General features: G+C 35.2%; 1 protein-coding gene across 2 annotated transcripts in view; it reads right to left on the reverse strand.

Annotated features, from left to right (window-relative positions):
* Nucleotides 1-1144: 1144 nt before the first annotated feature.
* Nucleotides 1145-13616, reverse strand: part of MOB1B (MOB kinase activator 1B) — an 82952-nt gene continuing 70480 nt past the window's right edge. For both annotated transcript variants that reach the window (XM_017879126.1, XM_017879115.1), the window contains 2 exons: nt 9954-10117; nt 1145-7275 (listed from right to left, as the gene is read on the reverse strand). In XM_017879126.1, the coding sequence (XP_017734615.1) occupies nt 7198-7275; nt 9954-10117 (242 nt within the window). In that variant the 3' untranslated portion in view covers nt 1145-7197. The remainder of the gene's footprint in view (nt 7276-9953; nt 10118-13616) is intronic.

The following is a 13616-nucleotide window of genomic DNA, read 5'->3' on the forward strand; positions in this document are numbered from 1 at the left end:
TCCCGAGTAACTGGGACAACAGGCACACACCACTGTGCCCGGCTAATTTTTTAATATATTTTTTAGTAGAGACGGGGTTTCCCTACATTGGCCAGGCTGGTCTCAAACTCCTGACCTCGTGATCCACCCGCCTCGGCCTCCCAAAGTGCTGGGATTACAGGTGTGAGCCACCATGCCCGGCCCACAGGGCGTTTTTATAGCATGCAGACACAGTCCACAACAGCATTGGCTAGCATTTCAACTAGTCTTTCTCCCAAATATCATTAGTGACTTTGAGCAACTGTGGCTGCTACCACTAAATATTCTTAACCTAAAGATTCAAACACAAATGCCTCTAACATAAATACTTCTGATACTCTGAGAAGACTTCTAAAATACACATTTTGGCCGGGCATGATGGCTCATGTCTGTAACCCCAGCACTTTGGGAGGCCTAAATAAGACCAGCCTGGCCAACATGGTGAAACCCTGTCTCTACTAAAAATACAAAAAAATAGCCAGACATGGTGGCATATGCCTGTAATCCCAGCAACTTGGGAGGCTGAGGCAGGAGAATCACTTGAACCCAGGAGGTGGAGGTTGCAGTGAGCTGAGATCATGCCATTGCACTCCAGCCTGGGCAACAGAGCAAGATTCCATCTCTAAAATAAAAATAAAATAAAATAAAATACACACTTCCTTTTTGGAACTTTGTAAATGATTCACCAATATTGTTTATTAATATTTCTTAATGAACTATAATGAAGACAAAATATTAAATAATAGCTTGATGAAAAGGTCAACAAATTATTATTACGGTGCTAACTGTTCTCACTGTAATAATAGTATATATTACAGAAAACATACACCTGCACACTGCAGAATAAAGAAAAAAGTGAAAAAAGGAAAACAAAAACACTGGTTTCAAGTTCAGGCATAGTACGGTTTTAAAACCCTAATCCAAATCAGTGATTTGTACAATTTCTGAGCTTTAGTTTTCTAAGGTGTTAAGACACTGAGATACTAATTTCCAAGGTTGTTTTGAACATTACAGAAAGAATGCCTAACATTTTAAATGTTCAACATATTCCATATACCCTCAATATTTCCCTTGGAATGTGTTTGGTGTGGGAAAGCCTATAGCAAAAATAAACAGTAATGCAAAGTCAGGATTCATGGCCAAACATAACTATTTATTCATTTTTTTCTCATAAACATTGAGTTACTTCTTTAAAAAAAAAAACATCTAGAATTTAAATATTTCCCATCCCATCACATACAAGTCTGTATACATTATTTACATCTTTTGAATAAAACATATTACAGATTTTCTGACATTCAGTATCCCTTTTTAAACAAAAATGAAGCGATTAAACTTTGATCAGTGACAGTCACAATTTGCATAATCTGGCACAGTTTGTAATATAGCGCCTATGTTGAATTTCATAACTTAGATGATTTTTCCCCTTCTACTTCATTATGAGAAAAACTGTCTCCATGAGAACAGTTCCGTGTCTTTATGTACTCTCCTCAATACTTGTACAGTGTAAATGCTGCCCTTATTCTTACATTACTTGGTACTGACAATATTCCTCTGCTTTTGTCTTCAGAAATGATTTCTATTTGAACTTTAAGTGTTCTCATATATACTGTTTTCTCTTTCAACCTAGATTTCATGATACTGTTCCTAGTGGTAATTCTAAGTAGTAACTTAAACTTATAGGAAAAGTTCACATAAAACATCAAGTAAGTGTTTCCTACAAGATTAGTGCCCTCACCACCCTGGTTATGCATGTACAATAATAACAAATACAAGTTAGTGGCTGCAAAAAAAACTGTTTTCCCTAAAAACAGTCATTTCTGCCAAACAATTTAAGGAGCAAAGCATCCTTAAAATGAAAATGCACTAATCTTTTTTATAACCTGCACAATTAAGTATTTCAGAAAAATAAAAACTTGTGCAAAATGGTAAGAAACACCCACCTATATAAATTTAATATTAAATCAGATAAGAACATGAATTTACAAATAAAAACAATATTAATATATGGAGAAATTAAATATTGAAATTTTGACTTTGTATCACTAATAATCTCAGCTTCAGTGAAATAATTTAAAGAAAGCTGTCAAACACTAATTTCCTAAACAAACTGAAACCTATGAATTGACAGTAAATACTTCAGAATCTCTAACAATGAAGACCTGCAAAATCAGCCTCATTATTTTCCAGTGTGTGTGTTACACTCACAGTGGAAAAACATACTGCTGGAAAAAGCCAGTGATTTTACTATCTACCTTTGAGAACTGTAGCCCAAAATTTTCAATTATTTAGTTCTATATGCAGAAAAAGTTGTATTACATTTGCAAAACTGATTTTTGTATTTTCTCTCTTTTGTCTAAATGTCAATCAGTTCAGCTACAAGTGACAGACATATACAGCAGTTTTATACCTTCAAACTGAATTATTCTCTGTGATTAGCCTATTAGGAAAGCCTTAAAAATTCAAAATCATCTCTGGTCAGAATTTTTGTTACATCTTCAAATTAAACTTTTCCATTAAATCTTAAGATAGCTTTACTGCTAAACATTTATATCATACACAATTAAGCTGATAGCTGAACAACAGTGATTTCCATGGTAAATTTTAGTATTACAACAAAACTCTGATATTTAAATTATTTAAGAGTAGTCCTTAAAGTGTTTCTAAGAATTGGTATATATTCTTTAATTTAAAAATAAGCTTAAAGTATAAATCTGTGTTTTTAAGAATATTGGTAGATTCTTTAAGGGTTATCCCAGGATAAATTTCAAAATAAAGTATAGTTTTCTTATTGGTATGCGTCACATTCCAAATTATTAAATATACTTTGGTCCACATCTTTTTAAAAAGACATAAAAATTTAAATGCTATTGAAAAGGGTTACACAATTCTAAATTATTTTGTGATATGCTAGGCTAAAACTCAGTATAATTACTATATGAAACTTATTCCAATTTCTTTGTACAATAATCACCAGTCTTTCATTAAAGTCAAATTGTTCATCTGAGTAAAACATTTTTTTAAAAAATGGCAGTAAAGGCTGTTGTTTCCTTAAACTACTTCTGTCTTAAACATTGGATCCATTTTTCCATAGTATCCATTCAATCAATACTATCCTACAGTAGTCAAAATTAAATTGAAAAGTTTTCACAAAAAGGAATAAAAATAGAAAACAAGTTCTAGAGAAAGGACTTGTTTTTTTCCATTATTAACATACCTAAGGTAATTAAGGTAAGGTAATTAAGCTGAATTTTTTTAAAAAGTAAAACCTCCACATCCAAGTGATATTTTCCACTTCACAATAGTGATATCAGGAAACTATTCTTTTATTCAATGATGCTACCAATGCTTAAAACATTCTCTTGTGCAAATTCGGAAATATGGCACTTTCCTTTGAACTTCCCTAATGGTTTTGCTCTCAGAGAAGAGCCAAGTTTAAATTACAGTTGAGCTGATGATTAAGATAGGTCATACTGGCTGGCTGTAGGTGGCTCACACCTGTAATCCCAGCACTTTGGGAGGCTGGGAAGGGCGGATCACTTGAGGTCTCAGGAGTTTGAGACCAGCCTGGCCAATATGTTGAAACCCCATCTCTACTAAAAATACAAAAATTAGCCAGGTGTGGTGCTGCCTGTAATCCTAGCTACCTGGGAGGCTGAGGCAGGAAAATTGCTTGAACCCAGGAGGTGGAGGTTGCAGTGAGCTGAGATCATGCCATTGTACTCCAGCCTGGGCAACAGAGCAAGACTCCATGTCAAAAAAAATAATAGGTCATATAAGCTGCCAAAAGTGTTTGGTGCAACTAAAATGATGAAATTGATTTTCCTGCATAATAACAAACTGCTTTTCACGTCATGATCTAGAAGAGTTCCAAAAACATTACACTTTTGCAGTATAGCTGGAATAAACAGTGTTCCCAAAAGAACCACTCTGAAGATCAACTCTCATTTGGATGTTAAGGCATGACTTATTCACCTTAGAAAGAAAGTTCTACAACTCAATATTTGTATCTCACATATTCTACCACTTCAGTGGTTATCAAAACCTCTCTCAGACAGGGGTAAACAAAAGTATAAATGAAATGTTGTTTTGCTATTTTTCCTTAAGCAAGGAAAATGCTAATACATAAAATGGAGTCTGGTGGTTATATATGTAATATATAAATATCCACATCATCTCTATTTCCTGATAAGAGATTGTAGTGTTTTATCCATACTGATAAGCCAGGCAGTAACTCAGTCTAAGATATATTATACACAAAACATACCATCTCCTACCTAATACATTTTATGGTGACCATTTAGAATTTACAAATGACTAACAGAGGAAAGGTAGAAAGAGACTGCAATTAAAAATCTTCCAATTTAATCTAAATTAACCTCCAAAACCTCTACCAGCAACTAACATGCTGGTTATTTTAGTGCAGTCTAATGCCATGGTTTTTAAGGGAAAGGGAATAATCAAGTCAGCAAATGAAAGCCAGTAGCACCATCTACTGCTAATTAAAACATTTTCACTCTTTTTGTTATTAATTTCTCTCTAGCACCACTACTCCATCAATTGAAGTAATTCTAAAACATTGCTTCATATCAACATTTAACCAAAAAAAGCATTGTGTGTGACAATAATACTATGTTAACTTACTACTTTATATTTTATGGGATACTTTTATCAAAGGATAAGAAAACCAACTGTTGCTTTATAGCTATGTATTAATATAGAGAGCAAGGGGGAAAATAATTATCTTGGTTACTTACAAATTAATTGAAGAAATCCAAAATGAATCCAATAGACATTTATCAGCAAACTCTGCTGCAGAACAAAGTGTTGATCCTTATATTTAAAAGGGCATCTTACTAACTTTCATGGGAACCAACCAATCAACCTTTTATTACATCAGTTCTTTCACTTTCTGATTTTTTCCTTACTTGTAGCCATGTAACACCATGTGCAATGCCAGGCCTCTCCCCTAGAGAACTGCTATGCTTTGTTAACATATATACACATATACACATATCCTTACTTCCCAGTGACTGTGATTAAAGAAATATTCTAAGCAGGCACCTGAGATTCTGGCACAGTGAAAACAAACTATGTACATATAGTGGAAAAGTAGGTCTTACTACTAAAAATAAGTACAGTGTACTACTGTATAAGGCTTGAAAGGGCAAGATTAATTTTTCACTATTCTCTCTACACTTGGCTACTGCAACTCCTTTGTTACTAGATGGATATGAAGTCAAATACAATATGGAAGACTGAGTAATTCTGTGCTTCATTTTCCTATATAGACAAGACTCAAAATCACCTCACAAATTTTATTTCTGAATCAACCCATAATGATTCATATTATCTATCTGAAAACAAAAAGATTTAAGGAAATTAACTAGCTCTGACTGCAGTTTATAAATAAGCTTTACGAATAAATGTCCAATATATTTAACTCTGCCAGGCTTTCCTGTTACTTCTACTGTTGGTACTCGGTGAATAATTCCTAGAAATGAAGTGGAGAAAAAGGCAGTTTCTAGTCAACATAATTGTAATGGCATTAAATTGTATCACTGCTCTACTTGTTAATGGCAAAACAAATTGATTTAATTTTAGTTTCTTTTCTACTGTTTTTAATCTATATTATTTAAGGGCAAGCATTTCTTCCTAGATGTGAAAAAGGTGTATATTTCAACTGAAGGAAGGGTATATATTTCTAACTGAAGAAAGAAGAGCTATTGGAAATGACAAAACTAAAACTGGATTTCTAAAATGGGTATTTCTCTAGAATAAAACTGAAAGAAAAAATTAATATTTATTCTAAAAACTAAGTTTCTGAACTTGTTATTTATGGTAATAATTCACTAGAAAGTCATGGCAAATAAAATTTAAAAGTTAGTAACTACTGAATTAGCATTTTTCATTATCTGATATCACTGCAAAGAAAACATTTCCTTTCACAGTGGAAAACCAGAAGTCAGAATGCTTCAAATGGGGCCTATAATAACCAAAGAAGGTATGGTATCATCTTAAAATGACAGGCAAACATCAGCTCCATTCACTGAATGGAAATGCTAAGAAGTGATCAATTTCCCCCAACAGTCCTTAAATTCCACGTTTAATGTCTGTACCTAAAATTAATAATTTATTTTTAACTTCTCATGGAAGTTGGTTCCTAAATGGAAGTCTCTAAGACTCTGTTTATAAGTAATTGATTAAAATATTCATGCCATTCTATTCAAAGGTTTTCAGACAAAACTTTCTAGAACTTGGCTCCCCATCCCTAACTCCCATACAAACATCTCCATACCCCCAGCCAAATACACATTCCTATCCCCTCCTCTTCAAAGTAGAAGGGAATTCTGCAGACTTATGGCTCATTTGGCAATTGCTAGGAAACCTCACAGTTCAGCATCACCTCTGAAGATGGCAATCCTATAGATAACCTGAATTTTTACATCTACAGTGCAGTTAACATGTAGAAAGAAGCCAAAATGTAATACATTTCAACATCCTCAAGTTTCAATATCACAGATATCAAGAGGTGGGAAAAGACCAAGCATTGTTGAACATATTACCATCAATATAAAAAATAATTAAGAAATATTTTTTATGTTCTACACGCATACCTTTACAAATTCTGTTTCTTCAAAGCAGTAAAGGCTGAAGATCACCATTTTAGGTAAACTATGGCTTTTATCATAGATATTTTACAACATGCACCAGTAAGTGCCCTGGGTAGTAATCCTAATATTGTTTTAAGCCCTGTTCAGTTCTATATCTATGCTTTGCACCTCAGAAGTGAGCCTGCCAAGGCACTTAAAAACATAAGTCGTTTGGGGACTTCAAAAATGGGCAATTTATACCACACAGAAACCAATCCATCGGCGGTTCAATCAATAAGCACTTTCTTGCAGCACACAATATTATTAAAAAACTCCTCAAGCAACCAAAACCAAGTTTAAAAACACTAAGATAAATTTACCCCTATCAAATGTATAGAGAATGGTTCTTGGCTTCCCCTAGCAATCGAATATGGTTTCATATAATCAGAATAAAGAAAAAGGAACCCAAACAAGCCCCGCCCCAAACCTAGGACAAAACAATCCAGATAAAACAAAATATAACAAAAACCCCAATACACTCCACACTGCTTCATTTGAGGAACAATGTGCACAGTTCTGCATCCTTTTATCTGTCCTTTGAGGTGAGTTTTTCAATCAGTTCTTGGAGTGGTGCAAGTTCTCTTCTATCAATAAGGTTGAATTCCTACACATGATAAAGAAAGGCAGAATAAATAGCAAAAACATTATTTGCATCTTATTCCAAAGCAAATTACCACGAACATTTGTTGGAAATTAGCTTTTGAAGTAAATAAAAGTAGATTTTTTTTTTCTTGTTCACTAGGTCTGTGTCTTGGGTAAATCACTTAACCACTCCTGATGTTATGTTTTTACATCTGTGACATTAGGATAAATCCCCCTACCTCATAAAATTATTGTGGGGGACTAAATGTGATACTGGATGTTAACTACTTCATGTAATGCCTGACATAAAGTAACAATAAATGGGAATTGCTGCTTCCTGTTGAAAGGAATGATCTGGACACCATTTAAGTACAGTCAACTAAGTAGAGACACACACACAAAAAAACACTAGCATCTCAGGCAAACTCAGCATTATATGAAAAGCCAAAATCTGGTTACAAATTAACGTATCTGCAAGCTATCATAAGATATGGCAGGAAAATAACATGACTATGGTCGGATCCACAAATGACAAATTAAAGTACTGTGAAGAACAAATCAGAAAACCTGAATTTAATTTGTGCTCCTTTAGAAATTCCACCCCTGTCATTCTGAAGTTCACTTCTGAATAGATTCCCCTGAACTATAAACTATAAGGCTAGTAAATAGAGGCTTGTCTACATTTCTGATCTTCTGCTGCCATGGTAAGGCACTCTCAGCTTCCAATTTAATTTGTTTATTAGCATCTATCATGTGCCAAGCACTACAGTTAAATACTGGAGAGAAGCATTAGGGGGTATTTTAATAGCAGGAGCACGCCTAAGATTTGTAGAGTCTGGGCCAAGAATACAAATGGATATATATCATATGACTAAATTACTAAATTTTATATTAAGGTAGGATGTTAAGAAAACATGTTCTATCCTTCTACCTTAACAAATATACTTTCACAGCAACCAGGAGAACAAACTCAAACTTAGAATTCTCCAGACTCCTCAGGATTCTGCACTGGAAAGTAGTGACATGGGGAAAGCCAGCCCCGGGTGCCTGGCCCTTAGAAAACCTCCCTGCTTTTCCAACCCCATCCACCCTGCACCTCAGGAGGTCTCACATATGATTGTGAACACTTTGGGTAATGTTCACATTGCCTCTGAAACAGCTGCCATCAGCTACCCCTCAGGCCTAGAGGTATACATATCAGAGACGGGACCTGCCCTCAAAAGAATGGAGCCCAGGAAAAGATGCATGGAGACCGTGGAAATACATTTTGGACCATGTGGATAGAGAATTCTGAGTTTCAGGTACCCAAGCAAGCAACAGAAGGGATCTAGGTAGGTATATTCTTAGCCCTATGGATTCCTTGCTCTGTGGGGAGGGGTGCAGGCTGCAGAACGACCACAGCACTCTCTAAATTGTGGGGTCCAAGGCCAGTGCCCCCTTTATTTAATCAAACAATGATACTGTATAACTAATAGACCTACCTTTAAGAAGTTCACAGTGTCCTGAGATACAAACAGGATCAGATGTGGTAAACGCTATGTATCGATCCCTTGCTACTTGCTAGGAGTTGGGAAACACAGTGTTAAGATCACTGAGTCAAGTAAAATTAACCCTTCTGGAGGGAGAATATACTCTCTTAAACCACCACACCTGAACTTTAGCAATCATGTTCTGCCTAAACCAAACACAGATGCGAGCTTTAGGACAACATTTTCTTTGTTCCTTAGTTCTGGACATGGGATACCACAGTAAAGTAACTGTTAAGAGCAACAGTTTTGGCAAGTTACAATCTCCTAAAGTACGTTTATATAGGTTAAATGTATGCCTTCAGTGTGAGGAGTGCGTACAGGGGGAAGATGGATACATATTTCTTAAGAGAACAGGGGAAGTGGCAATGGCATTTATAAATATATGCCTATAGATATACAAAAACAACACGAATTCAAGATGTTGAATTGTTTATTCTCCTGACGACCATCTCCCCTTCTCAACCTCCAACAACAACAACAAAAAAAAAAACTGGTCAGCTCTTTTATTTCCACCTCTTTTTCATTTTTGCCTGTTATTTCTCTTATTATTACAGCAAGGTGAGAATACTGTCACTGCTTAGTCTACATTTGTAAGGCCAGTTCTTTGAAGACTAAAAAAAGAGGAAGTCAACTAGGAAGTCAGACCAAAGACTAATGACCCTCTGGCACAGAAACATTCCTTGTGACATATTTTTCCCTCAGACATGATGGATAGTCCTTAACTTAAAACTTATTTAGAATGTGGTTTTTTAAAAAAAGACAAAAAATGGATGTGATATTCAAAACCCATTCCTGGGCCACAGTCCGCTAATAAAGATCCAGGGCAGACTGGAGTAGGAGAAGTACTAAAAAGTCCAGGAGAACCAGTTCATTCACAGATCTGCCAAACTAGTCAGATTCATTATCCAGCCCCTCCATATGGCCAGTTAACTGAAGCAAATCCAAAGCACAACTTTTCAAATCCATTTTAGACTGGCATACCATCAACTTGTAAACTAAAAAAATTTAAAAACCAAAAGCCAGTCCTTATCATCATGGAAAAGTGTAGAAGAGGATGCAGACCAGAGAGATATGGCAAATTCCATCCTGACAGTGTGGATGCAGTATTCACCTTAGAATTATGAAGATAAATGCTTACGTTGAGCACCAAAGGCCTCCTAATCCAACTTACCTGGACAAAAAAAATAAAGTGCTTGAAAGATGTATTTAGATGTGCTTCCTCCTGAAGTTGGATCACAGGGTCAAAATGCTGATGATAAATGTGAGCATAAACCCTAAAGAGGCGTTTGAGTATAGTTTTTGCCACAGACATGAAATTCTTTGGGAATGGGACACCTAGAAAAGAGATAAACAACTCCCTCTAGTAACAAGAGATGACAACAAGACAATATGAGTTTGTCGGCAAAGAGCAAAATAAATCACCAAGACAAGGCTGAAAAGAAGTAGTATTTATGAATTTATATATATACCCATTATACCTTTTCAGAAGTTCTCAACATGTCATGAATGAAAATAAACTTCAAAGTTTTTATGATAAAAGAATTAGTCTTCATTACAGCCTGTTATGTCTCTAACATACTACCACTGCATTTCTAAAACGAAACACACGCACACCCAAGATGGTTGTGGAGCTAAAACTCACACTCAGATCATCAGATTTCTTTTTTTTTCCTTTTCTTTTTTTTTTTTTTTTTTTTTGAGATGGAGTCTCGCTCTGTCGCCTAGGCTGGAGTGCAGTGGCGCGATCTCCGCTCACTGCAAGCTCCGCCACCTCCCGGGTTCACGCCATTCTCCTGCCTCAGCCTCCTGAGTAGCTGGGACTACAGGCACCCACCATGCCCGGCTAATTTTTTTTGTATTTTTAGTAGAGATGAGGTTTCACCATGTTAGCTAGGATGGTCTCGATCTCCTGACCTCGTGATCCGGCCGCCTCAGCCTCCCAAAATGCTGGGATTACAGGCGTGAGCCACCGCGCTCGGCCAGATCATCAGATTTCTTAAGTCTCAATACAAATATGTGCTGAACAGAAATAATGCATTAACCACGTTCAGTTTTGTTTAAAACGCTTGCAGTTTATATTGTACTTTTTTCTGTGGGAATTATTTCATTACTACTCCAGGTCTACATTTGTCCTGAAATTAGCTGCATTCTCTATTTCACTGATTTGTAAATTACAGCACTTTTACAGCACTGAAATAACAAAAGTAGAAAAATACAAAATCCCTGTGGAGAAGAGGGAACTCATATACCATTGATGCGAACACAGATTGGTATGGCCACTATGGAAAACAGCATGGAGGTTCCTAAAGAATTAAAAATAGAATACCATATGACCCAGCAATTCGTCTTCTAGGTATGTACCCAAAGGAAATGAAATAACCCAGTCGTAAAGGTATCTCCACTCCTATGTTCACAACAGCATTGCCCACAATAGCCAAGATATGGAAACAACCCAGGTGTCCATCAACAGATGAATGGATTTTTAAAACTGTGCTATATATATACAATGAAATACTATTCAGCTACAAAAAGAGGAGAGCTTGCAATTTACCACAACATGGATAGACCTGGAGGGCATTACGCTAAGTGAAACAAGTCAGACACAAAAAGAAAAATCTTGTATAACCTCACATATGTGGAATTTTTTTTTAAGTCAAATATACAGAGATAAACAGTGGCTACCAGGGAGAGTGGTGGAGCTAAGTGAAAGGATAGAAAAGTAGCAGATATGTAAAATGAACAAGACTAAAGATCTAACGTATAACATGAGGACCATAGTTATCAATAGTGTACTTAGTGTACTGAGGCTGGGCGGTGACTCACACCTGTAATCCCAACACTTGGGAGGATAAGGTGGGAGGATCACTTGAGCCAGGAGTTCAAGACCAGCCTGGGCAACATAGTGGCCCCTTGCCTCTACAAAAAATTAGAAATTAGCTGGGTATGGTGGTGTATACCTGTGGCCCCAATTACTTAGGAGGCTGAAGCAGTAGGATTGCTTAAGCCCAGGAGATTGAGGCTGCAGTAAGATGTGACTGTGCCACTGAACTCCAGCTTTGGCAACAGAGTGAGATCTTGTCTCAAAAAAAAAATTTTAAAGAAGAATAGTATATTGTATTCAGGATTTTTGCTAAATGAGTAGATTACAGCCGCTCTTACCACAGGGGGGAAAAAGGGTAACTATGTAAGATGATGGATATCTTAATCTGTTTCACTATAATAACCATTTTATTATGTACAGTCTCATAACATCGTGTTGTATATCTTAAATATACACAATAAAATTTATTTTTAAAAATGTATAAAATCCCATATTCTTTGTTAAACTTGCTAAATGACGCAGACTGGCAAAACAGCCAAAATTGGTACTACTGGGTTCAATGTCATCATATTGCCATCACATTGCTACTGCTCATTTAAAATTACTAGAGTTCACAAAGAGACATAAGACAAACCAAAGTGAAAGGACATCTATAAAATAATATGTACTCTTCAACAATATCGATGTCATGAAAAACCAAAAATGACTAAAGTGCACATTTCCAGATCAAAGGAGGCTAAAGAGACAACAAATAAATGAAAACAAATATAAAAGATTTCCTTTGCTATGAAGTACATTAAGAAAACCTGAAAAGCTCAAATAAGATCTATATAGTATAGCATCAATATAAATTTCCTAATTTTGATATCTGTACTGTGATTTTTTTAAGGAAATACATATTAAAGTTTTTAAAGGCATCATATATGCAACTTACTCTCAAACAGTTTAAGAAAAGGAATGAATGACTATATGTGTATGTGTGACAGAGGTTGGGAAAGGGAGAGGGAAGGAGGAAGATGTTAACAACAAAGAATCTGGATATAGGATTTGTATGATTGTTTTTACATTTCCTTGCATAAGTCTTGCAAATTTTCTAAAAGTTTGAAATTGGATCAAAATAAAAATTTTAAAACTGTATTATGAGAGAGGAGAGATAAGGTGGGGACACTCATCCAACCCTTATGATACATATATACATATAAGTAATTGTCTTAAAAAACTGCTCTTTTATTAAAGAAGTTCCAAGTGGTTAATGCATTCAATAAATATGTTTAAAATACTCCATAATAACAACTATTTATATTGTTGTCTTCAACACATTTTTTTTTCAAAAAACAATCATAAAATGTCAAAAAGTTCTAACATTACAAGAGCAGATTCTTAGCTTTTTGAGACAATCAGTTGTAAGTTGTAAGAAGTTTGAGAAGGCAAAAACATGACTGTCTAAATGTAAACAATTTCTAGTCTAAATGTAAACAATTTCTACTTACTCGGTAGAAATTGTAAGTAGAAATTATTTACATTTAGACAGTCATGTTTTAAATATAAAATATTTATCTTTTCACACCAAATTTATCATGAACGTTAAGGTAAACCCTTTATTTTATTTTATTTATTTTAATCTAATTTTTTTAGACAGAGTCTCTATCACCCAGACTGGAGTTCAGAGGCCCTTAAAAGTAAATACAAAAAGCAAAAGTCACTCAGCTGATGATAGGGCAACCCCTCAAATCTTGTTTTCTTCTCGCACAGCTTAATATTTGAATTTGTAAGATTCATATTTTGGGTCATAAATTCAAACTCCCTTTTGATCGCAAATATATTACTAAATAACACTGGATAGAAGCCATATGAACTTCCCTAAATAAGCAGATAAGACTGTGGCAGATGTTATTAGCTATCTACTCAATATCCATTCTCTTTGTTCTAAAACATGGGCCAGATTTTGTTACTATCCTAGATATACTGATCTCATCATTTAAAATTATAGAGAGAGTTCCCAGCACTTTGGGA

Source organism: Rhinopithecus bieti, unplaced genomic scaffold, assembly GCF_001698545.2.
Source record: "Rhinopithecus bieti isolate Rb0 unplaced genomic scaffold, ASM169854v2 scaffold_905, whole genome shotgun sequence".
Taxonomy (NCBI): Eukaryota; Metazoa; Chordata; class Mammalia; order Primates; family Cercopithecidae; genus Rhinopithecus; species Rhinopithecus bieti.